The sequence below is a fragment of the Geotrypetes seraphini genome, chromosome 12 (genome assembly GCF_902459505.1).
Source record: "Geotrypetes seraphini chromosome 12, aGeoSer1.1, whole genome shotgun sequence".
NCBI classification, from domain to species: Eukaryota; Metazoa; Chordata; class Amphibia; order Gymnophiona; family Dermophiidae; genus Geotrypetes; species Geotrypetes seraphini.
The window spans coordinates 57803830-57831643 of NC_047095.1; the positions used below are offsets into that span (position 1 = coordinate 57803830).

Below are 27814 nucleotides of genomic sequence, written 5' to 3' on the forward strand. Positions count from 1 at the left end.
TAATCCTCTCAGGACGAGGAGGAGCGTGAGGCGACCACGCCCCCTTCTGCCTGGCCCGACGTTGGATCTCGCGCCGGCCGGAAGGAGGATCGACATGGTGGTGAGTGTGAGAGCCGCGGCTCGGGGGCTGGCGGGAACGTGGCGGGGTGTTGACGCTCTGCTTTGTCGTTTGCAGAAGATCGGCTTGCAGCTGAAAGCCACGCTCGAACGGATTACGAACCTGCGAGGCCTGGGAGATGATTTCCGCTGGTTCCTTAAGGTGCGTGCAGGTGAAGCGCTCTATGAGGGTCCTGCAGTGTATCGGGGGCGCAATGGCTAATCCAGGGGTAGGGAACTCCGGGCCTCGAGAGCCGTAATCCAGTCGGGTTTTCAGGATTTCCCCAATGAATATGCATGAGATCTATTTGCATGCACTGCTTTCCAATTCATTGCGGAAATCCTGAAAACCCGACTGGAATACGGGCTCTCGAGGACCGGAGTTCCCTACACCTGGCCGCTAATCCAAACAAAAAAATCCAACGGAACTGCAGTAAAAAAAAAAATGCGCACACTTTTCTCAAATGTTCAAAAGGGAATTGACCTGCATCCAACTCTCTTGGAAACTTGAAACAGCAAAGAACATGCATTAAGAGACCATGTGCTTTTTACACTTGCATACCTGCACAGTTTTTCTTTCCCTAAATGCTTCCAGGAGCACCTCTTTTTAATGCAGGGGTCTCAAAGTCCCTCCTTGAGGGCCGCAATCCAGTCAGGTTTTCAGGATTTCCCCAATGAATATGCATGAGATCTATTTGCATGCACTGCTTTCCAATGCATATTCATTGCGGAAATCCTGAAAACCTGACTGGAATACGGGCTCTCGAGGACTGGAGTTCCCTACCCTTGGCTGCTAATCCAAACAAAAAAATTCAACGGAACTGCAGTAGAAAAAAAATGCACATACTTTCCTCAAATGTTCAAAAGGGAATTGACCTGCATCCAACTCTCTTGGAAACTTGAAACAGCAAAGAACATGCATTAAGACAGTGATTCCCAACCCTGTCCTGGAGGAACACCAGGCCAATCGGGTTTTCAGGCTAGCCCTAATGAATATGCATGAGAGAGATTTGCATATGATGGAAGTGATAGGCATGCAAATTTGCTTCATGCATATTCATTAGGGCTAGCCTGAAAACCCGATTGGCCTGGTGTTCCTCCAGGACAGGGTTGGGAACCACTGCATTAAGAGACCATGTGCTTTTTACACTTGCATACCTGTACAGTTTTTCTCTCCCTAAATGCTTCCAGGAGCACCTCTTTTTAATGCAACTGAAAAAGCACATGCTTTTAGCTCCCGGGAGGAAGGGGGGGGGGAATTGGTTGGTCATTTTACCCAGTTAAATACCTTTTGAAAATAATCTTCTAAAATATTACCATTTAAACGCAGAAGGACATTGAATGTGAGAGGGAACCAGTGTTCAAGCTGATGACTGGAGTTGTCTTCTCTTTCAGCTGAAATGTAGCAACTGTGCCGAGGTGTCTGAAAAATGGCAGTACATTACATTAATGGTAAGTTTAAAAAAAACAAACAAACCCTACAGGATTTACTGCAATGTTTACTCGGGCTCTAGAACAGGGCTGGCCAAATAGTGTCACAAACCCTGTGTTTTTGGGGACTATGATTTGGGCTTAATGTCCCTAGAAACATCATTGGCTTGTGCCTCTGGAGTTGCGTTGCTTTCTGCTGATAAGAAAGTTTGATAACGATGTTCTAGAAATTGAGACTTTTGTTAGTTATTTTACTTAAAGGCAAAAGTAGTCCCCTGTAAACAGGTACCAAGTCATGAGGAACTTTTGGGGGCTGCCAGTTTCTTGACAGACTTGGTGGGGTGGTTTACTATCGCCTTTCCCAGTCGTCTTCATTCCCCAGATAACACCGGGACTGAAAGTGGATGGATGAGTTGGCCAAAGACTGGCTGACAAATCCCAGTGTGGGATTTGAACTTGGGTCCTAGGCACCCACAAGCTGAGTTCAGATCCATTTAAGCCCCTATTTACTAATGCTTAATGTATAACAATGGGGTTGTCTGGCACAAAGCCTATTATAGAAAATATGTCACGTGGCGTATAACATACAATAACAGCATTAGGCACTGAGGCGGACTGACCATATGGGGAACTGGGCTGTGCCCAAGGGCAGAAAACAGTTGAAGGACCCAGCACTTCCTGCTAGCTTTCTGCCGCCAAGCTCACGGCCTACTCACAACTTATCTGCCCCTTTCCAACGTAACTTCCTACTTCAGCAAGGGCAGGATGCAGCAGAGAGCAAGTAGTAAGCTAAGACACCTGAGGGAAACCATTGTTGCTGTGTTTTACTACAGTAGAGGAACAGGTTTGGGAGCTCAGGAGCCTTGTTGCCTCACCCAGAAGCAACCAGGAACCTCGTTGCCTCACCCTCCCTGGTACAGACTAGGAGCCTTGTTGCCTGATGGGAGGGGACACCAGGAGACTTGTAGCCCCTGGGGGGAAGGAGGGATTGGGAGCTTTATTGCCCTTGGGGGGGGGAAGGAGGGATCAGGAGCCTTATTGCCCCGGGAGAGGGGGAAAGAAGGGACCAGGAGCCTTATTGCCCTGGAGGGGAAGGAGGGACCAGGAGCCTTATTGCCCCGGAGGGGAAGGAGGGACCAGGAGCCTTATTGCCCTGGGGGATGGGGGACCAAGAGTCTTATTGCCCTGGGGGGAAGGGGTCCAGAGGCAGGCAACATGGCACACACAGCTGCTCCGGGACCTCCGGTCGAGTCCCTCCTTCCAATGTAGTTTCCGGCGGGGAAGGGGACAAATTTTTTTCCCCGTGTCATTCTCTACTCTATACATTATGTCCCATCTCTGGTGGTGGTAAACCCCACTTTTTATGAAACTGCAGTTATATCCGACCCTACCAACTTGTAAAAGCATCCATATCTGTTGCCCTTCCCTCTTGACTCCCCTACCTCTGTGTTTTCCCACCTAAGTTGCATGTATAAATCACTTTTGTCCTGTATGTCTGTCATGTTTAGATTGTAAACTCTTTGAGCAGGGATTGTCTTTTGCATGTTTGTTGTACAGCGCTGCGTGCGTCTGGTAGTGCTTTAGAAATAATAAATAGTCGTAATATCGTCTAAAGCTGTGTGTGGGAATCCACACTAAGCACTATTCTACAGAAGATGCCTAGGACTAAGTGACCTTCATAGAATTGGCGTGGGTCTTAGCAGTGCTTTGTACAAGATGCAGGCAAAAATTTATTGTACCCAAATTAAAATGACAAAAAATAGGAGCACTTGTAATATATATAATGTGTATTTTAAAAACAAGGGAGAAAAAGACCTCAATATACCCCAAGAATGTGATCAATAAGTCACAACTTTTTCGGGGTGGGTATCATCACTGGTCAAAAACCCTTGAACTTTTAATTTTTAAATCCAATTTTTTATAATGCTTTTGTGATTGATTATTCTTTAAATCATATTGTGATTATATAACAATTTTCTTCTTGTGAATGAGCATAAATTGACTAGCAACCTTGTATGTTAAGTATTCACATAATATTCATCTTGTTTAAATGTGAAGTACTAATAAAGCACTTATCTCAATAACCCGACGGAGGCCCAGCCCGTTTCGCACTGATGGGCTTCTTCAAGGGTAGTGATAGGGCTTATTATTGTGCCAGTATAATATTCAATGTTGCTCATAACTCATTCATAAAGCTGCTGCTTGCTCATTCTGCCGACACAAACTTAAAATGCAAATGAGTAAAATAAAACCCTTTTACCAATCGAGGGACCCGACACGGTCCGTGTTTCGGACAAACCTTCGTCAGGGGTCCATGGTGAAAAAGGTTGGGACATACCATAAAAAAATGAAGATAAGTAACAAAGTGCCTGTATATTGTGTTCGCCGAGGATCGCTGCAAAAAGTTTTTACTCCTTTTTGAGACGATTGACTTCTGTCAGCAATTCTCGGCAAACATAACATAAAAGCATTTTGTTGTTATCTTCAATTTTTCTGTGGTATGTTTTAGACCTTATTTACCATGGACCCCTGACGAAGGTTTGTCCGAAACACGGACCGTGTCGGGTCCCTTGATTGGTAAAGCACAGTTACTTACCGTAACAGGTGTTATCCAGGGACAGCAGGCATATATTCTCACATGTGGGTGACGTCATCTACGGAGCCCCAGCGCGGACAGCTTTTCAAGCAAACTTGCTAGAAGTTTCAAGTTTGCACACTGCACCACGCATGTGCTAGCCTTCTTGCCACTAGAGGGCGCATCCCCACCTCGTGGTCCTCAGTTCCATAACATAGCAAAGAAAAGCCATCCCCGGGGAGGTGGGCGGGTTGTGAGAATATATGCCTGCTGTCCCTGGATAACACCTGTTACGGTAAGTAACTGTGCTTTATCCCAGGACAAGCAGGCATGATATTCTCACATGTGGGTGACCTCCAAGCCAACCAAAAAAGGGCAGGTGGGAGGATGGCAATTATGAAAACAAATTACGTAACACCGACTGGCCAAACCGGCCGTCGCTTCTGGACAAAGTATCCAGACAGTAGTGGGAGGTGAACGTATGAACCGAAGACCAAGTGGCAGCTTTACAAATGTCCTCCATAGGTGTAGATCGGAGGAAAGCCACAGAAGCTGCCATCGCCCGGACTTTATGACCCGTAACGCGACCCGCAAGCGGGAGACCAGCCTGAGCGTAGCAAAAAGAAATGCAAGCAGCTAACCAGTTGGACAAGGTGCGCTTTGAAACTGGGTGTCCCAAACGATTAGGATCAAAGGACAAAAATAATTGAGAAACCTTCCGATAAGACTTGGAGCGTTGGAGATAAAAGGCCAACGCCCTCTTACAGTCAAGGGTATGAAGCGCCGCCTCACCAGGATGAGAATGGGGCTTCGGAAAAAACACCGGAAGGACAATAGACTGATTGAGGTGGAAATCAGACACAACCTTAGGTAAAAATTTGGGATGGGTGCGAAGAACCACCTTATCATGATGAAAGACCGTGAAAGGAGGATCCGCAACCAAGGACTGTAACTCACTGATTCGACGAGCAGATGTGAGCGCAATCAAAAAGACTACTTTCCAAGTCAGAAACTTAAGATGCGACTTGTCGATGGGTTCAAAGGGAGGCTTCATAAGCTGAGCCAAGACCACATTAAGATCCCACACCACCGAAGGAGGTTTCAGAGGAGGATGGATATTCACTAGCCCCTTCATGAAACGTGTCACCAGAGGATGAAGAGAGAGAGAACGACCCTCAAGATGCCGATGGAATGCTGCAATGGCACTGAGATGCACCCGAATGGAAGTCGTTTTCAGGCCAGACTCAGACAAATGCAAAAGATATTCCAGAATCGAATCCACAGGTACCGAATCTGGTCGCAGACTATTCAAAGAACACCAGGATGTAAACCTGGTCCATTTCTGAGTATAGCAAAGTCGAGTCGAGGCCTTACGCGAGGCCTCCAAAACGTCCCTCACGGCCCGAGAGACCGGAAACGAAGTCAGAGGGAGAGAAACCAAGCAGTCAGATGTAAAGACTGAAGATTGGGATGCAACAGCGAACCCCGACTCTGAGACAGCAGAGAGGGAAACACCGGTAGAAGCAGAGGTTCCCTGGTACTGAGTTGAAGAAGTAGGGAGAACCAGGGCTGCCTTGGCCACCGAGGTGCAATGAGGATCATGGATGCTCCGGTCGATCTGAGATGAACCAGCGTTCTCAAAATCAGAGGGAACGGCGGAAACGCATAAAGGAACCTCCCCTCCCATTCGAGGAGGAAGGCATCCGCTTCGAGACGATCCGGAGTGTAGATCCGCGAGCAATAGAGGGGTAACTTGCGATTCTCCGGAGAGGCGAACAGATCCACTTGAGGAGTTCCCCAGCGGTTGAAAACCTCGCGAAGTACTCGGGAGTTCAGAGACCATTCGTGCGGCTGGAGAAGACGACTGAGTTTGTCTGCCAGCTGGTTCAGCTCTCCCTGAATGTAGACCGCCCGCAGGAATATATTCTGGGAAATAGCCCAGTCCCAAAGACGGAGAGCCTCTCGGCATAGAGGCCAAGAGCCCGTACCCCCCTGTTTGTTGACATAGTACATCGCTACCTGATTGTCCGTCCGCACGAGTACTACCTGGTTGCGCAGCAGGTGGACAAAAGCTCGCGCAGCCAGAAAAATGGCGCGAAGCTCCAGCACATTGATGTGGCACCGACGGTCCTCGACCGACCACAGACCCTGCGTCCTCAGACCGTCCAGGTGCGCTCCCCACGCGTACTCGGAAGAGTCCGTCGTCAAGACCTTGGTGTGAGGAGGAACGCGCAACAGCAAACCCCCTGACAAGTTGGAAGAGTCGGTCCACCAACGGAGCGATCGACGTAAACAAGGAGTTACTGATATCCGGGAAGACACCGGATCGCGATCCTGGCGCCACTGCGACGCCAGAGTCCATTGCGCGATCCTCAGGTGCAAGCGAGCAAACGGCGTGACGTGAACCGTCGACGCCATGTGACCCAGCAAAACCATCATGTGCTGGGCCGACACCTGCGATTGCCCTCGACAATGACGACTCCACCGAAGCAGAGTCTCCCGCCGGGCCGGGGGGAGAAAAGCGCGAAGGCGAACCGTGTCCAGCACGGCTCCAATGAACTGGAGAGACTGCGCCGGACGCAATTGGGACTTGGGGAAGTTCACTTCGAACCCCAGGCCCTGTAAAAGACTGATAGTCTGTCGGGTCGCTAAGAGAACCGCCTCCCTGGACGGGGCTTTGATCAGCCAATCGTCCAGATAGGGAAAGACCTGTAGACCCCTCGAGCGCAGGGCCGCCGCCACCACCACCATACACTTGGTGAATACCCGAGGGGAAGATGCCAGCCCGAAGGGAAGAACCCGATACTGTAGGTGCAAATCCCCGACCTGAAAACGCAAGAACCTGCGGCAAGCGGGATGCACCGGAACATGGGTGTAAGCTTCCTTCAAGTCCAGGGAGCACATCCAATCCCCCTCCTCAAAAAGAGGATAGAGAACCGGGAGCGATAACATACGGAACTTCTCCCGGACCAGGAACTTGTTGAGCTTCCGGAGGTCCAAAATGGGGCGCAAGTCCCCGGTCTTTTTTGGGACCAAAAAGTAACGGGAGTAAAACCCCAGGCCCCTCTGATCGCGAGGCACCACCTCGACCGCCCTGAGGCTCAACAAGGCCCTGGCTTCCTCCAGGAGAAGGGCCAGCTGGTTTCGATTGGGAGGGCAAGCCCCGGGGGGCAAGTCCGGAGGCGGACAGGAGAAGTTCAGCGAATAGCCGTCTGAGATTATCCCGAGCACCCAGGCGTCCGACGTGATCACCGACCAGGCCCCGGCAAAGGCCGTCAGCCGACCCCCGATGGGGAGGGGGTGGCTCGATATTGCGGTGAGGGCCCGCCCCCAACCGCCTATCCCGTCAAAAGGACGGCGCGGCCTTGGCGGCCCCCTGCGCGGCAGGTTTAGAGGGGCCGCCTCTACTCTGCTGGGACTGTCTTCGAGGGGGCGGTCTGGAGAAGGCCGGTGTGGACTTCTGAGGGTATCTCCTCGGAGGCTGTCTGAAAGGACGCTGGGCAGGAGCCTTAGGCTTCGGCTTCACCAGAGAAGCCAGGGAGCGTTCCTGTTTGGAAAGTCGCTCCGTCGCCGCATCCAAAGTGTCATCAAACAATTCCACCCCAACGCAAGGCAAATTAGCCAGGCGTTCCTGCAAATTGGACTCCATTTCGAGGGTACGAAGCCACGCCAGCCGGCGCATGGCCACTGCACAGGCGGACACCCTCGAGGCGAGTTCAAATGCATCATAAACCGCGTGGAATAAATATAGGCGCAGCTGGGTCAGGTTGGAACTAAAGGTGGCGAACCGGTCCCTATGCGACTCAGGCATCACCTCACGAAAGGAGGGGAGGTCCTTCACCATCGTACGGAGGAAGGAAGAGTACGAGAAGGCATAGTTCAGGACCCTGGTAGCCATCAGAGAATTCGCATAGAGACGGCGCCCAAATTTGTCAAGGGTCCGGCCCTCCCTGCTAGGCGGGACCGTCGCCGAGACCCGGGATGGCTGAGATTTCTTAACCGCCGATTCCACGAGGAGCGAAGTATGGGAAAGTTGGCCCTTCTCAAATCCCTTGATGGGAAGGGTGCGATACTTAGACTCCATTTTGGCGGGGACCACCGCGACCGTCAATGGAGCCTCAAGATTCCTCAAAAAGGTCTGACAGAGGACCTTGTTAATTGGAAGGCGCGGCGACTCCCTGGGGGGGGCAGGAAGATCCTGCTCCTCCAAAAACTCCTTGGTGTAAGTGGACCCTTCAGACAAGTCAACACCCAAAGCCGCAGCCATATCCTGCACAAACCTCGTAAAGGATGAGGGTTTAGCAGGAGGAGAGGGAGACCTAGACTTCCCGGCAGAGCCGAAGGGAGAGGCCTGGTTGGAGTATCTGGGCTCCCTACCCGACCCCGACCCCAACGAGGCACAGTCCTGCGACGGGGGGGTGCGCCTGGAGGAACCCCTCGGGGATCCCCCCGGGGTCCGAGGCACCGAGGCCCGACCCTTCGGCCCGGGCGAGGAAGCCCGAGAGCTCTCCCTTGCCGGAGACCGGAACAAAATGGGGTTATCGACACGCAAGTCCCGTACCTGCAAGGCACCGCCCCCGGCCGGTGACGAGCGACCACGCCGCCGAGGCGAGGTCCGAGACCGCTTAGCCTTCCTCGGCCTGCGCCTCGCTCGAGACCTGCCCGAGGGAGAGGAACCCCTCGAGGACCCCGAGGACGAAGACGAAAGTCTTCGTACTCGGCGCCCCTTGTCCTTCGGGCGCACACTACGCTCCGGCGGATCTCGCGAAGCCGGGTCCGAGGGAACTACCGAGGTCGAGGCCGTGGGCGCCTCGGGAGCCGAGGCCCCGGTACCCGAGACCGAGGTCGCCAACAACGGGGCCACCGGGGCCGAAGCCCCCGAGGCCGAAGCTGCCGAGGCCGAAGCCTGGTGCAGCTGGTCAATGGCCCCGGTGAGCTCCGAGGCGATTAACGCCCGGAGCAATTCCTGGAACACGGGGATTGACATCCCCTGCGGCAAGGCCTGCCGCTGCTCCTCGGAGGGCGACCTCGGTCTCGAGTATTCCCTCGGGGCAGCGGACGCTGGCAACTTGGGCTTCACTGAGGCGGACCCACCCGCCGACGAGCCCGAGGATGGCTTCTTGGATGGAGCTGAGGAGGGAAGCGGAGACTTACCCGAGGCCTTGGAAGAGGCCAGCTGCTTCGAGGGCACCGAGGCCCGAGGCGAAGCCGACGGTCCCGAAGCTGAGGTCGAGGCCGATGTCGAGGCCGAGGTCAAGGCCGGGGCCGAAGCCGAGGCCGAACTCGAGGCCTTCCCCGGCGGGGACTCTACAGAGAAAAGTTCCGCCATGCGGGCCTTGCGGCGTTTAAGTGCCCGCTTCTGAAAAGTGGCACACTTATCGCAGGATGCCGTCGGGTGTTGGGGCCCCAAACACCGCAAACAGCACCCGTGCGGGTCAGTAATCGAAAGGAGTCTTTCACAGCGCCCGCACTTTTTAAAGCCCGTTACGGGCCGGGACATGTGCCCACAAGAGAGCCGGGAACAAGCGAGGTTCCTCGGCCACGACTACCGGGAGCCCCCGGTAGGAACGGATACGAAGAATATTTTTTTTTTTTTTTTTTTTTGAAAAAGAAAGAAATAAAGTAAGAAAAAGACGAAAAAACGCAGCGACCGTGCGAAAAACCCTACACAGCCGCGGCGAACAGAAGGCACAATTTGCACAAATTCTCCACAGGGCTTCTGGCTCCGCGGATGAAAAAGAACTGAGGACCACGAGGTGGGGATGCGCCCTCTAGTGGCAAGAAGGCTAGCACATGCGTGGTGCAGTGTGCAAACTTGAAACTTCTAGCAAGTTTGCTTGAAAAGCTGTCCGCGCTGGGGCTCCGTAGATGACGTCACCCACATGTGAGAATATCATGCCTGCTTGTCCTGGGATAAAAGGGTTTTATTTATATTATTTTTGCATTTTAATTTTGATACAATAAATTTGCCTGCACCTTGTACACAGTCTGCAGTTTTGTTGGTTTCTCCTGGCTTTTCTACTTTGGCAGCTACGAACATAAGAATTGCCACTGCTGGGTCAGACCCGTGGTCCATCGTGCCCAGCAGTCCACTTACACGGCGGCCCTTAGATCAAAGACCAGTGCCCTATTGAGTCTAGCCCTATCTGAGTACGTTCTGGTTTAGCAGGAACTTGTCTAACTTTGTCTTGAATCCCTGGAGGGTGATTTCCCCTATGACAGCCTCCGGAACAGCGTTCCAGTTTTCTACCACTCTCTGGGTGAAGAAGAACTTCCTTACGTTTGTATGGAATCCATCCCCTTTTAACTTTAGAGAGTGTCCTCGTTCTTCCTACCTTGGAGAGGGTGAACAACCTATCTTTTATCTATTGAGTCTATTCCCTTCATTATCTTGAATGTTTCAATCATGTCCCCTCTCAGTCTCCTCTGTTCGAGGGAGAAGAGGCCCAGTTTCTCTAATCTTTTGCTGTACGGCAACTCCTCCAGCCCCTTAACCATCTTAGTCGCTCTTCTCTGGACCCTGGAGTAGATTTTATGCTAAGAAATGCTTGGTAATGCACCTGGGCTGCAAAACCCTGAGGGAACGATACAGTTTAGGGCAGTGGTCAGGGCCACTTTGGACCCAAATTGAGCTAAAAGAGAACAGGCAAATATCTTCCCTTGCAATGCTGTGACACTGCTGACCAACAGTGTGTGTCAGTAACATTTGTCCCACCAGCCCGCCTTCAAACATTTTATTGAATGCATCCTCAAGGAGGTAGGCATTTAAAATGCATTTTCTTCATTTATTGAGAAGTGCCTTGTCCTTTAAGCAGGTGGCTTTTTCTCGTTTGAGATTGCATAGAGAGGCAAAGAGTAGTAAAAAAAAAAAAGCCAGGATGATGATTGGGGCCGCTATTGGCCCTCGGGCCTTGCTTGCATTGTAGAACACTGTCTTAGGGGGTGAAGAACTTTTGTGCACAAAAGAGGAGCAGAACTTGGGTGTGATAATCTTAAGGTGGCTAAACAGAAAAGTCAGCGGTAAAAGCCAAAAGGAAGGTTGGGTGCATAGGGAGGGGAATGGCAGTAGGAAAAGGAGGTAATGATGCCCCAGTATAAGGCTCTGGTGAGACCTCTTAGAATATTCAAACAGATATAAACAGCACAGATTCTGTCCAGAAGAAGGCTACTAAAATGGTTGGTGGTCTTTGTCATAAAGTGTATGATATGGGGATAGACTTCAAGAGCTCAATATAAAAACATAGAAACATGATGGCAGATAAAGGCCAAATGGCCCATCCAGTCTGCCCATCCGCAGTAACCTCTAAGAGGCCCTCTTGAAATCAAACACAGTCTCTGTCTTCACCACCTCTACCAAAAGACTGTTCCACGCATCTACCACCCTTTCTGTTAAAAAAAAGTATTTCCTTAGTTTACTCCTGAGCCTCTCACCTCTTAACTTCATCCTATGCCCTCTCATTCCAGAGCTTCCTTTCAAATGAAAGAGATTCGACTCATGCGCATTTACGCCATGTAGGTATTTAAACGTCTCTATTGTATCTCCCCTCTCCCGCCTTTCCTCCAAAGTATACAGATTGAGATCTTTGGAGGAAAGGTGGGCGGGGGAGCTAGGATAGAGACGCTTAGGATACCTACTTGGCATAAATGAACATGAGGAGAGTCTCTTTCAATTGAAAGGAAAATCTGGAGTGAGGGGGAATAGGATAAAAGTGAAAGGGGATGGATTTAAGAAGTAACTTCAGTAAATACTTTCTCATAGAAAGAGAGGTAAATATGTGGAATGGCTTCCTGGTGGAGATGAGAAATGTTATCCGAATTCAAGAAAGCTTAGGATAAGTACGTTGGATCTCTAAGGGAGAGGATGAGATAGTAGATGGCATGAATAGGCCAAACGTCTGCCTTCATTTTTCTCTGCTTCTAAAGGTGTTAATTCAGAATGTTATATGTTGGGTAGAGCAGGTTAGGGGAAGAAAGGGATATTTTATAGCTGTGAAAAAGACTTGGCTTTGCAGTTGTCACAAATGTTTCTGTAAATTGAATTTGACGCGTCAGTAGTGATATTTCCCCCCATTGTACATTTACAGCTTAAAAGATATAAGAACATAAGAATTGCCCCTGTCGGGTCAGACCGGAGGTCCATCGTTCCCGGCAGTCCGCTCATGCGTCGGCCCCTCAGGTCCAGGACCTGATAGTGCTCATACCCTAAAACTGTCATACGCTTTTCGCTTATGGCCTGTAGAGTAACCTTCTATCTACCGTATTTTCACGCAAATAACGCGCACCCGTGTAAAACGCGCACACGGGTATAGCGCGCAGAAATCACGATGATATGTACAAAAACTTTTGTATACCGCGCTCACGGGTATACCGCGCATGATGCCCGACGCTCCTTTCGCCCGCCCTGACTTTCCGTGCGCTGTCCCGACTCTCCGTTCACCCCCCCTGACTTCCGTGCACTGCCCTGACTTTCCGTGCGCTGCCCCGACTCTCCGTTCACCCCCCCTGACTTCCGTGCACTGCCCTGACTTTCCGTGCGCTGTCCCGACTCTCCGTTCACCCCCCCTGACTTTCCGTGCACTGTCCCCCCTTGAAGTCCTGTCCCCCCTTGAAGGTCTGTCCCCATCCTGAAAGCCTGATGCCCCCCCCCCCCGACGTCCGATACATCCCCCCCCCCCCGGCAGGACCACTCGCACCCCCACCCCGAAGGACCGCCGACTCCCCAACAATATCGGGCCAGGAGGGAGCCCAAACCCTCCTGGCCACGGCGACCCCCTAACCCCACCCCGCACTACATTACGGGCAGGAGGGATCCCAGGCCCTCCTGCCCTCGACGCAAACCCCCTCCCCCCAACGACCGCCCCCCCCCCCCAAGAACCTCCGCCCGTCCCCCAGCCGACCCGCGACCCCCCTGGCCGACCCCCACGACACCCCCACCCACCTTCCCCGTACCTTTGTGTAGTTGGGCCAGAAGGGAGCCCAAACCCTCCTGGCCACGGCGACCCCCTAACCCCACCCCGCACTACATTACGGGCAGGAGGGATCCCAGGCCCTCCTGCCCTCGACGCAAACCCCCCTCCCCTCCCAACGACCGCCCCCCCCAAGAACCTCCGACCGCCCCCCCAGCCGACCCGCGACCCCCCTGGCCGACCCCCACGACCCCCCCACCCCCCTTCCCCGTACCTTTGGTAGTTGGCCGGACAGACGGGAGCCAAACCCGCCTGTCCGGCAGGCAGCCAACGAAGGAATGAGGCCGGATTGGCCCATCCGTCCTAAAGCTCCGCCTACTGGTGGGGCCTAAGGCACGTGGGCCAATCAGAATAGGCCCTGGAGGGCGCGGCCTGAGGCACATGGTCGGGTTGGGCCCATGTGCCTCAGGCCGCGCCCCCAGGTGGGACCTAAGGCTCCAGGGCCTATTCTGATTGGCCCACGCGCCTTAGGCCCCACCAGTAGGCGGAGCTTTAGGACGGATGGGCCAATCCGGCCTCATTCCTTCGTTGGCTGCCTGCCGGACAGGCGGGTTTGGCTCCCGTCTGTCCGGCCAACTACCAAAGGTACGGGGAAGGGGGGTGGGGGGTCGTGGGGGTCGCCAGGGGGGTCGCGGGTCGGCTGGGGGGGCGGTCGGAGGTTCTTGGGGGGGGCGGTCGTTGGGGGGAGGGGTGTTTGCGTCGAGGGCAGGAGGGCCTGGGATCTCTCCTGCCCGTAATGTAGTGCGGGGTGGGGTTAGGGGGTCGCCGTGGCCAGGAGGGTTTGGGCTCCCTTCTGGCCCGATATTGTCGGGAAGTCGGCGGTCCTTCGGGGTGGGGGTGCGAGTGGTCCTGCCGGGGGGGGGATGTATCGGACATCAGGGAGTCGGCCGGGCAAGAGGGCTTGGGCTCCCTCTTGCTCCGATCGTGGATGCGGGTGCGGGTGGGAGCGCGTGCGAGCGGCCGTTCGGGGTGGGGGTGCGAGCGGTCCTGCTGGGGGGGTGAATCGGGCGTCGTTTAAAAACTTTTGTATACCGCGCTCACGCATATAACGCGCGAGGGGTATGCGCGGTAGGTAAAAACGCGTATAACGTGCGCGTTATATGCGTGAAAATATGGTATACCCTGTAATCCCCTTCGCTTCCAGGAAGTCATCCAGCCCCATTTTGAAACCCAATATTATACTCTGTCCTATTACCTCATTTGGAAGCGTGTTCCAGGTGTCCACCACCCTCTGAGTGAAGAAAAACTTCCTTGCATTCGTTTTGAATCTGTCCCCTCTCAGTTTTTCTGAATGACCTCTTGTTTTTGTTGTCCCCGCTAGTCTGAAGAAACTGCCCCTCTGTTTATTTTTAATGTGATGCTGAGTCTCTGTATCCATTCTAGGAAAGTGTGCCGCTAAAGGGAAGCCGAGGAAGCGCCAGCATGGTGCAGAAGTGCAAGCTCTGTGCTAGAGAGAACTCCATAGGTGAGTAATTTTTGATATATCTTATAAGAACATAAGAAACGCCTTCACCGGATCAGACCAAGGTCCATCTAGTCCGGTGATCCGCACACGCGGAGGCCCATTTAGGTGCTCCTTAGAGCTGAACAATTAACGCATTAATAATGCAATTAACATGTTAATTGTTTAATGAAGTTAAAAAATTGAACAAGATTAATGAGGTAAAAGCCTGCCTACCTTCCTTCCTGCTGCACCGGAAGTGGTCAGGCAGAAGACTACGTCGAAGGAATGTTGGCTTAGAGCCATATTGAGAACTGCTTCTGCCATTGCCACCCCTTTCCCCCGAGAGCTGCCCTTGCCACTGCTGTGATCGTGACATTCTTTTGAGCAGGGACCGTCTCCTGTGTTTTGATATACGACACTTCGTATGTCTAATAGCACTATAGAAATAAGTAGTAGCATTTATACATAGTTGGATAAGTTTGTGGTTCCTCACCTCGGAAGATATGGACACAGGTTAACCGTTTACTTGAAAATCATGTTGCTTTGTCTTATGATACTATTCTGTTTGGCATGGCTATGAGGAAAAAAAAGTCAAATTTCATCTTATAATAACAAACTTCTATTAATAATGACAGGGGTGCAATTCAGCACATTATGGCTAATTGGAAAAATTATACAAATCTTAATTATTCTTTTTGGTGGAATTCACTTTGTCACATTTTTTAAAATGGAAAGAGCAATTGCTGTACAGAAAGGTAATTATAACAACTTTATAAAGATCTGGGGGCCATTAGAGAATTATTGTAATGAATGAACATCGTTTTCCTTTCTGATGGATACATGTATTTTATTGGGGGGGAAGTGGATGATTAATATTTTTATTTAATGATTGGATTTCCGTATGTATTTTGAAAATTTTCATTGAAGAATTGTTGGGTGGGGGAGAAAGGGTTATAATTTCTACTTTAATGGATTATATGTATAAGAATGTCAAGTGATGTATATTTTATTAGTAATGTAATGTTTTAATATTAATCACTTGTTTGTCAGTTTTAAAATGAATAAAGAATTAAAAAAAAAAAAGAAGATATGTCTGGGTAGCATCACAGCACACCATGTCAGTAGGGACATCTTGTGGATGATTCATCAGTTGTCAGGGGCAACAGCATCCCCCCTCCTTCCTCCGCTGCCCTGGGACTGAGTGCTTGGAGAAGTGTGGGCTTTTTCCCGATAGTTCAGATGTATGATGTGTTAATGTGTAAATGGAAAGGCAATGCGTCAAGTGTGATAAAATAAACCATTTCTATGTTACACCGGACTACATATCTCTCTTGCATGCCATCCAGTGACCTGAGTGCTGGGACCGGTCCAGTCAGGGGTTTGTTTTTTTCCGATACACATTTTTGAGTGGCGAGCTTGATCCACTAGTTTGTACATTTGCAGAGTAACACAAGGGCATTTCCTTGTCCATTTTGTTTTTCTTCTAGACATTTTAAGACATACTTTGAAGCCTTACAACGTAAGTTTCTGCAGTTTTGTTTGAAGTGGATCATTATATACATTTCCATAGTAGAGTGGGGTTTTATTTTACGCACTACTGACGAGTCCAGTGGAGTTAAACCCAAACACTATACTCTGCATTCTATAACCGTAGCGCCATTTGCACACTAAGATTACAGAGTGCGTAACTTACATATGTGGGGGCAGGACACGGTGGTGTTTGTGTGTATCAATGTTCAATGCAATTTAACCAGACAAATGGCTCTTGGCCAGTTAAATCGCCTATTTGGGGCTAACTGATCAGTCAGTTCCTATGAAAATAACCAGTTAGTGCCAAACTCACCAGTCAGTCAACATTTAGCCGGTTAAGGGCCGATGTTCAGAATTTAACTGGTCTCAAATAACGATTGGCACCAATATCCAATGCCATGTTCAATTTTGTGATACCACAATGGCACTGAAATTACAGTCTATGGCTATTAAGCTATTGCACTGTTGCAGTTAATCTGTTTGCATTGTTGCAATTAATGTAATATACACACGTTATAAGAATCGTCAGAACGCAACCCAAGTCATGTAACTCAGTGGCAGCACTCCTCATAGATCCACATATCTCTACATGTATATGTAACCTGCTTTAATTATTTTTCTGCTTTGTTGTTTTCAAAACTAATAATTTTATGATCTTTGAAGTTGCATTATTATGCAGAATATCGATTAGTATACACTTAGCTCTGAATAGTGTTTTAAAAAAAAACCAAACCCTTGAGCAAATGAACTTATGTTGCTCCGGTTCCATCCTCAATCCTGATGAAGGATTGAAACAAGTGAGGGGTGGCATAACATTATTCAAAGTTAGGTGTATACTACTCGATTTTCTGTATAATAATGCAACCTCAAAGATTATAATAAAATTATTAATTTTGAAAGCAACAAAGCAGAAAAAGAATTAAAGCAGATTATATATACAGGTTAGAGATACTGCTTCTCGAAGCAGCGTGTGTACAGTGCTGCAGACGCTGCTGGAGTCGGCAGGTTTGGGAGTCGGGACCGCGGAAAGGGAAGGGGGGGGCGGTGGCAAGGGACTACGAGAGCCAACCAGACTTCTAGCACCCGTTAATGTAACGGGCTAAAATACTAGTTGAACACAGAATTTAACTGGCCGGTTTAACACACCTAGGGGTAAGGTGCTGTGGGCACTAAGCAGTATTTTACAAATAATGTAATGCGCATAGAGAAATTTGCAAGGGGGGACATGGGTCCCATATTTACATGCACAACTCATAGAATACTATAAGTTACATGTAAAATATAACACTTATATGTGTGCAGTTCCATCTGCCATAGACCAAGCATAAGTGTTCACCTAAATGTTGGTGTGCAATTATATATGTGGAGCAAAAAACAAAAAAATAAACCCCATAAAAAGACAATAGAAATCGTACAAGTGTACACATCAACTGGGGAAAGATTAAATGATTAAATAGTTATTGAAATATTAATATAACAGTTTCTATCATATATTCACTGTGTGTCATGGACCTGACACGGTCCGTGTTTTGGCGTTTTAGCCTGCCTCAGGGGTGTAATTGACATCTGAAATACGAATTTAAAAAAAATACCAGTATAACAATGAAACAAAACTGCAATAAAGAGAACAATAAAAATATAATTACATGCAAAGTGTCAACAAGACAAATGAACCAAAGATTATACAACCATAAAATTTTGTGCAAAGTGTAATTTTGAAAGAATTAAAATAATGTCATATCATCAAATATATTTTATTGAGCACCAATAGAAACAACATCAGAAACAAAGACAAAGAACAACAAGGTAGCTCCATATTTCACACAAAAAATCCAGCAAGCCCAACCCACAACCCCCCCCCCCCTCCCACCCATTCTCACTGATGCCAAACAAAAATATAAGAAACAAAGGAAAAAGGGCAAACACCAGGGGCCTAGCAGTTCAAATAAAATAATGTCATATTCAGCAGGTGGTGCTCTCGTGAAGTCAATGATTGCTAAACAAACAAATATTGTACACTTCTCCCTCCGTATTTGTGGTTTCAGCAATCGCAGTTTCGATTATTCGTGATTTTTGGGTTGTTGGCTCCTCCCCCCAATTATATCACAGAAATCACTAATTCACACCATTTTCATATATAATTGCTGATTCCCAGCACTGCACAGAGAAAAATCGCTGATTCCCACCATGGCTACAAAGCGCAAGACTTCTTTCTGGTGCTACCAAAAGTGCTCCCAAGAGGGGGAAAAAAAAAAGCGGAAACCTTACAAGAAAAGGTCATTCTCTGGTGTTGCTCGGCATTACGGCATTAATGAGTCTACCGTTAGGTACATAAAGAATGAAAAAGCAATCCGTGAAGCTGTTGCAGCAGCTACTCCTGCAGGTGCAAAGACATTACATGTTGTGTGAGATATCAATCTCTCTCGTATGGAAGCTGCAACATTTCTGTGGGTGCAGGATTGCTACAAGAAGAGAATTCCAGTAGACTTTGTACTGGAAGAATCTTTGGCCGGAATGTGTAAAAAGGGAGAACACTGTCAATATCACAGAGCCTGTCCAAGAAATTATGGAAGACATCGTGGACGTGGCAAGTCAGATGGGTGGGGAAGGCTTTGAACATAAGAAATGCCGCTGCTGGGTCAGACCAGTGGTCTATCCTGCCCAGCAGTCCGCTCATGCGGTGGCCTCTAGGTCAAAGACCAGTGCTCTAAATGAGTCCTCACCTGCTTATGTTCCAGTTTAGCAGGAACTTGTCCAACTTTGTCTTGAAACCCTGGAAGATAGAGATATGGAGGATATTCAAGACTTAATAGATACCAGAGCAAAAGAACTAACGGAAGATGCCCTAATTGACCTTACTGCTCCTGAAGGAGAGGCAATACCAGATGAGGAGGAGGAAGGAGTAGAAGAAGAAGTGGATAATATTGCAGAGGGCATACGCAGGTTCAATGGTGCGGTCGATTTTTTTCTATGATATTGACCCATTCATGGTACGTGCGTTAAAGATGAAGGAGTTAGCAGAAGCAGCGATTTCTACATACAAAAATATATATAAAGAAATGATGAAGCAGAAGAGCCAGACGGAAATCACAATGTATTTCCAAAAGATACCCAGAGTCACTGCCTCTCCATCTGCCTCTTCCACCCATGAGGAGGCAACCCCCTCGTCTCTTCATCACTATTCACCTGACATTATTCTTTTATTTTAACCACACAATTTTTTTCCTCTTTCAGCACTCTACTTTCATTCATAATTCTCATATACATAAAATAACACTTTGCACAAAATTTAAATGGTTGTATAATCTTGAGTTCATTTGTCTTCTTGACACTTTGCATATAATTATATTTTTATTGTTTTCTTTATTACAGTTTTGGTTCATTGTTATACTGATATTTTTTAAAATTTGTTCTTTAGATGTCAATTACACCCCTGAGGCAGGCTGAAACACCAAAACACGGATCGTGTCAGGTCCATGACACACAGTGAATATATGATAGAGACTGTTATATTAATATTTCAATAAATATTTACTCAGTTCCATCCCCACTTATACAAGTACAATTATGTATAAAATCCCCAAGCTACTCATTGCAGGCAGACTTATGTTTAAAGGGAAGGAGACATCATGAGCTTTGCTCGTAATAAGTAGTTGCTCAGTTCCTAATGCTCTGAATGAAAATGCTGCCCACTATTGGGCCAAGATTAATATAAGGTCAATCATACTTTTCTTGATCTTTTCAAGTGCAATAAAGTTTATTTTGAAATATTATGGGACCAGACAATATTGGGAAGTTTTTTTAGCCTGTGATTATATTGGTGTCAGGTCAAAAGCGCGCCGGGACAAAGGCGCGAGCAGACAATTGAGCGCAGCGCGGAGGCGCGCGCCGAAGAAAATTACTGTTTTTAGGACTCCGACGGGGGTGTGTGTGGGGGGGGAATCCCCCCACTTTACTTAATACAGATCGTGCCACATTTTGGGGGCTTTGTGGGGGGTTTGGGGGGTTGTAACCCCCCACATTTTACTGAAAACTTCACTTTTTCCCTGTTTTTAGGGAAAAAGTTAAGTTTACAGTAAAATGTGGGAGGGTTACAACCCCCCAAACCCCCCACAACGCCGGCACGATTTGTATTAAGTAAACTGGGGGTGCTCCCCAACAAACCCCCCCCGTCGGAGCCCCTAAAAACAGTAATTTTCTTCGGCGCGCGCCTCCGTCTTGCGCTCAGTTGTCGGCGCACGCCTTTGTCTTCCGCGTTGTTGTCTATGAACCGATTATATTAGATCAAGTGTGTGATAACCAGTGTAGATCTCTGAGGCATTGCCTGTTCTTTAAACAGAAGTTTGCTTGCAGTGAGTGGAGTGGGGATTATCTATAAGTGTTCTGTGTTTTTAACTTATGTTGCATGCTAAGAAGGTGATGGGTGCTATTTTATTTCTTTAAAAATTTTGCTTCAAGTTTAGTTGATTTGAATCCTTTACATTTTTTTAAATCGTAGGCTGAAGATAGCGACCAATTTAAGACAGTCGTGGAGTTTGAGTGTCGAGGTCTGGAGCCGGTCGACTTTCAGCCACAGGTAGGATCTTCACGTACCTTCAGCAAAGGAAGATCTTGCTTGACGAACTTGCTCCATTTCTCCGAAGGAGTAAACAGGCAGATAGACAAGGGTGACCCGGTCGATATTGTATATCTGGATTTTCAGAAGGCGTTCGACAAGGTCCCGCATGAACGACTACTTTGAAAAAAATGCGAGCCATGGAATCGAGGGTGAAATACTCACGTGGATTAAAAACTGGTTGGTGGATAGGAAACAGAGAGTGGGGGTAAATGGACAATACTCAGACTGGAAAAGTGTCACCAGTGGAGTGCCGCAGTGTTCAGTGCTTGGGCCTCTGTTCTTCAACATATTTGTAAACGACCTGGAAATTGGTACGACGAGCGAGGGATAAAATTTGCAGATGATATGAAGTTATTCAGAGAAGTGAAGACGTGGGAGGATTGCGAAGACTTGCAACGTGACATAAACATGCTTGAGAAATGGGCCGTGACATGGCAAATGAGGTTTAATGTGGATAAGTGTAAGGTGATTCATGTCGGTTACAAAAATCTTACTCACGAATACAGGATGTCCATTACGGTACTCAGAGAGACCCCCCCCCCACGAAAGAGACTTGGGAGTACTGGTCGACAAGTTGATGAAGCCGTCCGCACTGTCTAAAGTTGAAAGGGGATAGATTCCGTACAAACGTAAGGAAGTTCTTCACCCAGAGAGTGGTAGAAATCTGGAACGCTCTTCCAGAGGCTGTTATAGGGGAAAGCGCCCTTAAGGGATTCAAGAAAAAGTTAGATAAGTTCCTGCTGGACCAGAACGTACGCAGGTAAGGCTAGACTCTAGTAGGGCACTGGTCTTTGACCTAAGGGCCGCCTTGTGAGTGGACTGCTGGGCACGATGGACCACTGGTCTGACCCAGCAGCGGCAATTCTTATGTTCTTTGAGACTGTTACTGTTTGTGTCTGCTTCTCTGATGGTTTGCAGTTTGCTCAATAAAAATGATTTAAGCATAAATGTATAAAACTTGGCTCTTGTGGATGTGGGGATGGTTCTGTTTGTGATTTTAAAAAGTTAATAAATATTCTTGAATTTGAATGTACCCCTAATGAGGTTAGTGTGTTCTGATGGCAAATAATTAAGAAAAGGACAGCGGTTGTCCAGTGCCAGCTGTGCCAATATCCTTCCTTGCCCTCTCACGCTGCCTTTCTTGATTGATGCATGAGATCGGCACATCTGTCTCATTCTTTTTTTTTTTAGTAAGATTTTTCAAATTACAATTTGACAAAGCAACCAATTTACTGACATGGATTCACTAAAAAGAAAAAGATCCATTTATCCAATTAAACATAATTCATACATATTCCATGCCATTGAAAAGAAGAGGAAAAATTACAGAGAACTTAAAATTACAATCATCCAGACTGAAGAAAAAAAGATCTGTTTCATTTTTTAATTATCACCAGCTTGTGCACAGGGATGCATTGAGTCTCCCGCATAAGTCCCGCGGTCAGCTCTCTGGAGTTCACATTTGTTCCATTGGGCATCACCCTGGAGTCAATTGGTTCGATCTTCTTCTTCTTACATGCAATTCAGAAAGCTCCTAAAATCTCTTCTCTTCCCCAAACAGGACATTCCAGTCTAAATTGATTCCTCCACTCCCCTTAAAGAAGTCTACTAAATCTCCCTCTACATCAGTGATCTTAAACTCAGACCCTTTGTAGGGCCACATTTTGGATTTGTAGGTACTTGGAAGGCCTCAGACAAAAATAGTGAATGTCTTATTCAAGAAATGACAATTTTGCAAGAGGTAAAACTCTTTATTACATTACATTACATATTTCTATTCCGCCATTACCTTTCGGTTCAAAGCGGATTACAAAAAGAGTTATGGAAGAAGGATTACAGTTAGATCAGAGATTGTTTCCAAGAGAGGGTTAAGTAGGATCAGGGGTTAGGGAGGGGATGGTAAGAAGGAGGTATTCGTGGTATTAAGCTTTATTTAGGGATTTCTTGAAGAGTATAGTTTTTATTTCCTTTCTGAACATCTTGTTTATAAATCTTTCCTTTTGGCTAAGTCTTAATAATAATATTGTCATAAGTCTACAGTGACAACTTCCATTCCGCCAGTTGGGCCAACACCTACGGAGTCCCACAGGGCTCCCCCCTGTCCCCCACGCTGTTCAATATCTACCTGGTCGCCCTAGGGAATCTACTGCTAAACTTGAAGATCAAATTCTACATCTATGCTGACGACATCACCTTAGTCTTCCCCATCTCCAACATAACCCCCGAGATAAACAACCACCTAGCTTCAATCCTAACGCAAATCGAACTATGGATGGCCGACTTCAAACTGAAACTCAACTCAGATAAAACCAAATTCTTCCTGGCAAGCCCAAACGACAAAATCAAAGACACCTCAATCTCCCTGAATGGCCAAGTCTTTCCCTTAACAAACTCCTTAAAAATACTCGGAGTGACTCTCGACCGCAATCTTACCTTCGAAGCTCACACCGACCTTCTGGTCAAAAAAGGCTTCGCCACCTTATGGAAGCTAAGATCCATCAGAAAATACTTTGACGCCCCCTCATTCCGCCTACTTGTGTAATCCTCCATCTTAAGTCTAATCGACTACTGCAACATCATCTACCTGGGATCTTTCAAAAAAAACCACACAAAGATTGCGAATCATTCAAAACACGGCAATCCGACTGATCTTCGGACTAAAAAAATGGGAACACATAACTCCCTATTACCACAAACTTCACTGGCTACCCCTGGAAGCAAGAGTGCTATTCAAGTTCGCCTGTTTCTGCTACAGATCCATCCTTGGCTCGGCCCCCCTTTACTTAGTACCCCATTTTATCCTAGACCGCCCATCCAAACTCACACGTAGAACCCACCTGTTTAGCTACCCTACCCTAAGGACCTGCCATTACAAAAGATATCTAAATAGAACTCTTGCCTTCCAAGCAGGTCATCACAATAACTGGCTGGCCCACATCATCTCACGCACTTCATCCTACTTAAACTTCAGGAAACTACTAAAAACTAATCTTTTCACCCGATTCATACCCTAAGACCCCTATGCCCACCCTGGCCCTCTATCTCTCTATGTCCTTTACGCAGATTGTCTTGACCTTCTTCCCTGTACCATTTCATTGCCATAATTGTACCCATCTTTGCTGACTGTACCATCCTTCGCTGATTCTGTTTGTACCATTTTTTCTCTCTGTTGTACCATTTTTTTCTCTGATTGTAACATTATACCATTTTCGCTGATTGTCCAGCCCTTCTTCGTTGTAAACCGCCTCGAACTACTATGGCTTTGGCGGTATATAAGAAATAAAATTATTATTATTATTATAGCTAAAGAGACACATGATCAAGAAACTGTTTTATTTTACTTCTGTGATTATGATAAACATACCGAGGGCCTCAAAATAGGACCTGGCGGGCCGTGAGTTTGAGACCACTGCTCTGCATGTACTATGTGTGTATTCCATATAATGTTTAATATTCCCTCGTATGTTGTAGTTCGCTGCCTCCCTTCACTTTTCCTTTGTAAACCACCTCGAACCGAAAGGCTTTTCCAGTATATAAATAAAAATTTATGTTATGTTATGTTATCCCTGCACAAGCTGATGATAATTAAAGAATGACTTATTTTGTTGTTTGCCTGCATTTCTTTGCTTTTTTTCCCAGCAGTCATCCAATGTATTTTTCTTACAGGCTGGTTTTGCCGCTCAAGGGACCGAGTCTGGCACACCTTTCAATGAGATCAATTTACAGGAAAAGGTATGAAGCTCAAATCAGAGAAAAGTGTTTAGTTTCACAAAGGGGAATGAATAAATAAAGTGAATCGTGTACTGTTTTGATGCTATATTTTACCTTGTTTATTACTTCCCCTAATTTATTTGAAGCACTTGCTGAAAATACGAGGGTCATTACATAAATAATGCACACTTTTTTTAAAAAATTTACATAAGAAGTTGCCCCCGCTGAGTCAGACCAGAGGTCCATCTTGCTCAGCGGTCCGCTCCCGCGGCGGCCCATCAGGCCTAGTGCCTGAACAGTGGTCCCTGATTAATTTTGTAACTTACATCTAATCCCATCCCTATAATCTACCTTTACTCTTATCTGTACCCCTCAATCCCTTTGTCTTCCAAGTACCTATCCAAAGCTTCTTTGAACCCCTGTAGCGTGCTCCTGTTTATCACATCCTCTGGTAGCGCGTTCCATGTATCCACCACCCTCTGTGTGAAAAAGAATTTCCTGGCGTTTGTTCTAAACCTCTCCCCTTTCAATTTCTCTGAGTGCCCCCTTGTACTTATTGATCCCCTTAATTTGAAAAATCTGTCTATTTTTTCTATGCCCTTCATGATCTTGAAGGTTTCTATCATGTCTCCTCTAAGTCTCCGCTTTTCCAGGGAGAAAAGCCCTAGCCTTTTCAGTCTGTCAGTATATGAGAGGTCCTCCATGCCCTTTATTAGCTTAGTTGCTCTTCTCTGGACCGTCTCAAGTACCTCCATGTACTTCTTGAGGTATGGCGACCAGAACTGAACACAGTACTCCAGGTCACATGTTTTATTATTTTTTTTCAAGTATTTCTTTACAATCTTTCAATATAGTCTCCCTGCTTTGCAATGACCAAGTCCCAATGTTCGGGAAGCTTCATTATTCCATCCAAGACACCGTTTTTGTTCAGTTGCCAAATGGCTCGGGTACTGGCAGAAGAAAGCTCTTCCAGAGTTGCAAAAAGATATCCACGCATAGGTTGTTTCAACTTTGGAAAAAGGTCACAGTCTGGTGGACTCATGTCTGGACTGTGGGGAGCATGAGGTAACACCTCCCAGCCGTATTCGTGTAGTTTTTCAATGACTAGTGGAGAGCTCCATCTTCCTCATGGCTAAAAAAATTTGACGAGCTCAAAAGACAAACAAATGATGATTTTTGCTTATGATCATGAAGGCATCGTCATCACAGACAAAGTTCCATGTGGAAGAAGTGTCACAGTAGTTTATTATTGTGATTTTTTTTTGCAAAAAATGTGCAGAAAAATGCACAAAAAACAACCTCAGTTGCTCTTGGCTGAGCCACTCATTCTTCATGACAAAGCTCGCCCGCACATAGGGAATGTCGTCATTGAAAAACTACTCAAATACGGCTGCTCCCTACAGTCCAGATGAGTCCACCAGACTGCGACCTTTTTCCAAAGTTGAAACAACCTATGCGTGGATATCTTTTTGCAACTCTGGAAGAGCTTTCTTCTGCCAGTACCCGAGCCATTTGGCAACTGAACAAAAACGGTGTCTTGGATGGAATAATGAAGCTTCCTGGACATTGGGGCTTGGTCATTGCAAAGCAGGGAGATTATATTGAAGGATTGTAAAGAAATACTTGGAAAAAAAATAAAACATGTAAATTAAAAAAAAAAATAGTGTGCATTATTTATGAAATGACCATCGTAGTATGATTGCCATGTTGGTCCACTTTCAAAGTAATTCTGCTGCTTTGACTTCATAAAAGTGTATCAGGGGGACAGTATTCCACCAGAATGTGACATTCAATAGATCTCAATAGATCTGCAGATTTCCAATTATGTAGAATCATTTGGATAAACTAAACTAAACCTTGGGTTTGTATACCGCACCATCTCCGCAGCGCAGAGCTCGGTACGGTTTACAGAGTTAAGAGGAAAGGAACTACAATGAGGGGATATAGGAGAGGGACTAAGGAGATAGAGAGGGACAGGATACTGGAGAACGGGAGGTGATTAGATTTTTGAAAAGAGCCAAGTTTTCAAGTGTTTGCGGAAGGATTGGAAGGAGCTTGAATTTCTGAGCGGGGATGAGAGGTTGTTCCAGAGTTCTGTGGTTCTAAAGGGGAGAGATGTTCCAAGTTTTCCTGTGCGGGATATACCTTTTATAGAGGGGAATGATAGTTTCAGTTTTAGGGAGGGTCTGGTGGAGTGTGGGATAGTAAGTGCTATCAAAATGTTAAGTAAAGATTTTGCCAAGCAGCAGAATTCTCCAACAGACAAAATAGAGTTAATAAGTTCTGGGCTCCCATAGTGAACTTTTCTTAATTGCCAATGACATTTCCACTATAATTTTCCTTGAAATTATGTTTCACACTTTGTTATATTAAGATTTGAAGTCTACCAATATTACAAGGTGTAATACCCCTTTTATACACTTCCCCGTCGCTACTTAATGAATGAGCAAGGTACTATTCTCTCTACCCTCTCCAGTGTGTGACTACAGAATTCATACTGCTTGTATACTATTTGAATACCTTATTTGTCTTCTCGCACACTGGCAGCTACCATATCTGTTTTATATGTTCTATGCTATTTTACTAAAAATTCAATAAAAATATTGGAAATCACTTTCAAAGTAATAATAAAAGTAGAAATAAAAAAAATTGATGATGGTAACTTTTTCCTGGTCTAGCTCAATATATATATATTTTTTTAATGAAAGCAAATGGGGGTATTTTAGCTTCTTTTCCCTTTAGAAATGTATAAATATTCACTCCCCCCCCCCCCCCCCCCGGTAGAAAACTCAAAATGAATGAAAACGGCACAAGAAGTGCTCTGCAGTTCATTTCTTTCTGTGGATACATTTCTTAACTCGTGCCTTAACAACTTGAGCTGTTCGCAGTCTCTTGTCCAGGAAGGTTGTTTTCTTCATTGAGCTGGGCAGGCAACATTGGCAGGAAGGGAGCAGGTCCAGCTATGCCTTCCCCCAGATGCCCTACTACAGGCTGAGGGTTGGAAGGAAAGCCACTGTCAAGATTTTAAGTTTTCACGCAGCTGGCTCATGCAGCAGGGTTCATCCTTCCCTTTGCAATGTTGCTTACCCCTTGCCCGTCAGCTGCCCTACGCTTCTATGGCTTACATCACTTTGACGTAAGTTGAGACATTACCCTTCTTATTTCAAGCTGCATTCATATGATATGGTGTGTACAGTACTAAAGTGCTTTAACTTTACAGGACTGGACTGACTATGATGAAAAAATACAGGAGTCGGTCGGCATCTATGAAGTGACCCACAGGTTTGTGAAATGCTGAACTCGCACCGCAGAAGGAACCTGCGATTTGCTGAAATCGCCAGCGCTGTCGCCCAAGGTCGGCCGTACGGCAGTTGAAAACCTTTACGATATGCTCTTTTCTTCTTTATACCATGCTGCTTTATAAAGTGGTGCTTTTGAAACGG

The 27814-nt window shown here is 47.0% G+C and overlaps 1 protein-coding gene across 1 annotated transcript; it reads left to right on the forward strand.

The window, feature by feature from the left end:
* On the forward strand, positions 1 to 27814 carry CZIB (CXXC motif containing zinc binding protein). Its single transcript, XM_033915264.1, has 8 exons — positions 1 to 100; positions 176 to 259; positions 1492 to 1548; positions 14452 to 14533; positions 16000 to 16031; positions 20541 to 20618; positions 24327 to 24392; positions 27592 to 27814. Exons 1-8 carry the CDS (start codon positions 95 to 97, stop codon positions 27667 to 27669), a joined length of 483 nt encoding a protein of 160 aa, XP_033771155.1. The 5' UTR covers positions 1 to 94; the 3' UTR covers positions 27670 to 27814.

Bases quoted from the DNA above. Each gene is read 5' to 3' on its own strand.
- CZIB (XM_033915264.1), top strand. The intron at 260-1,491 runs GTGCGTGCAGGT...CTTCTCTTTCAG, and splicing joins ATTTCCGCTGGTTCCTTAAG to CTGAAATGTAGCAACTGTGC. The intron at 1,549-14,451 runs GTAAGTTTAAAA...TATCCATTCTAG, and splicing joins GGCAGTACATTACATTAATG to GAAAGTGTGCCGCTAAAGGG.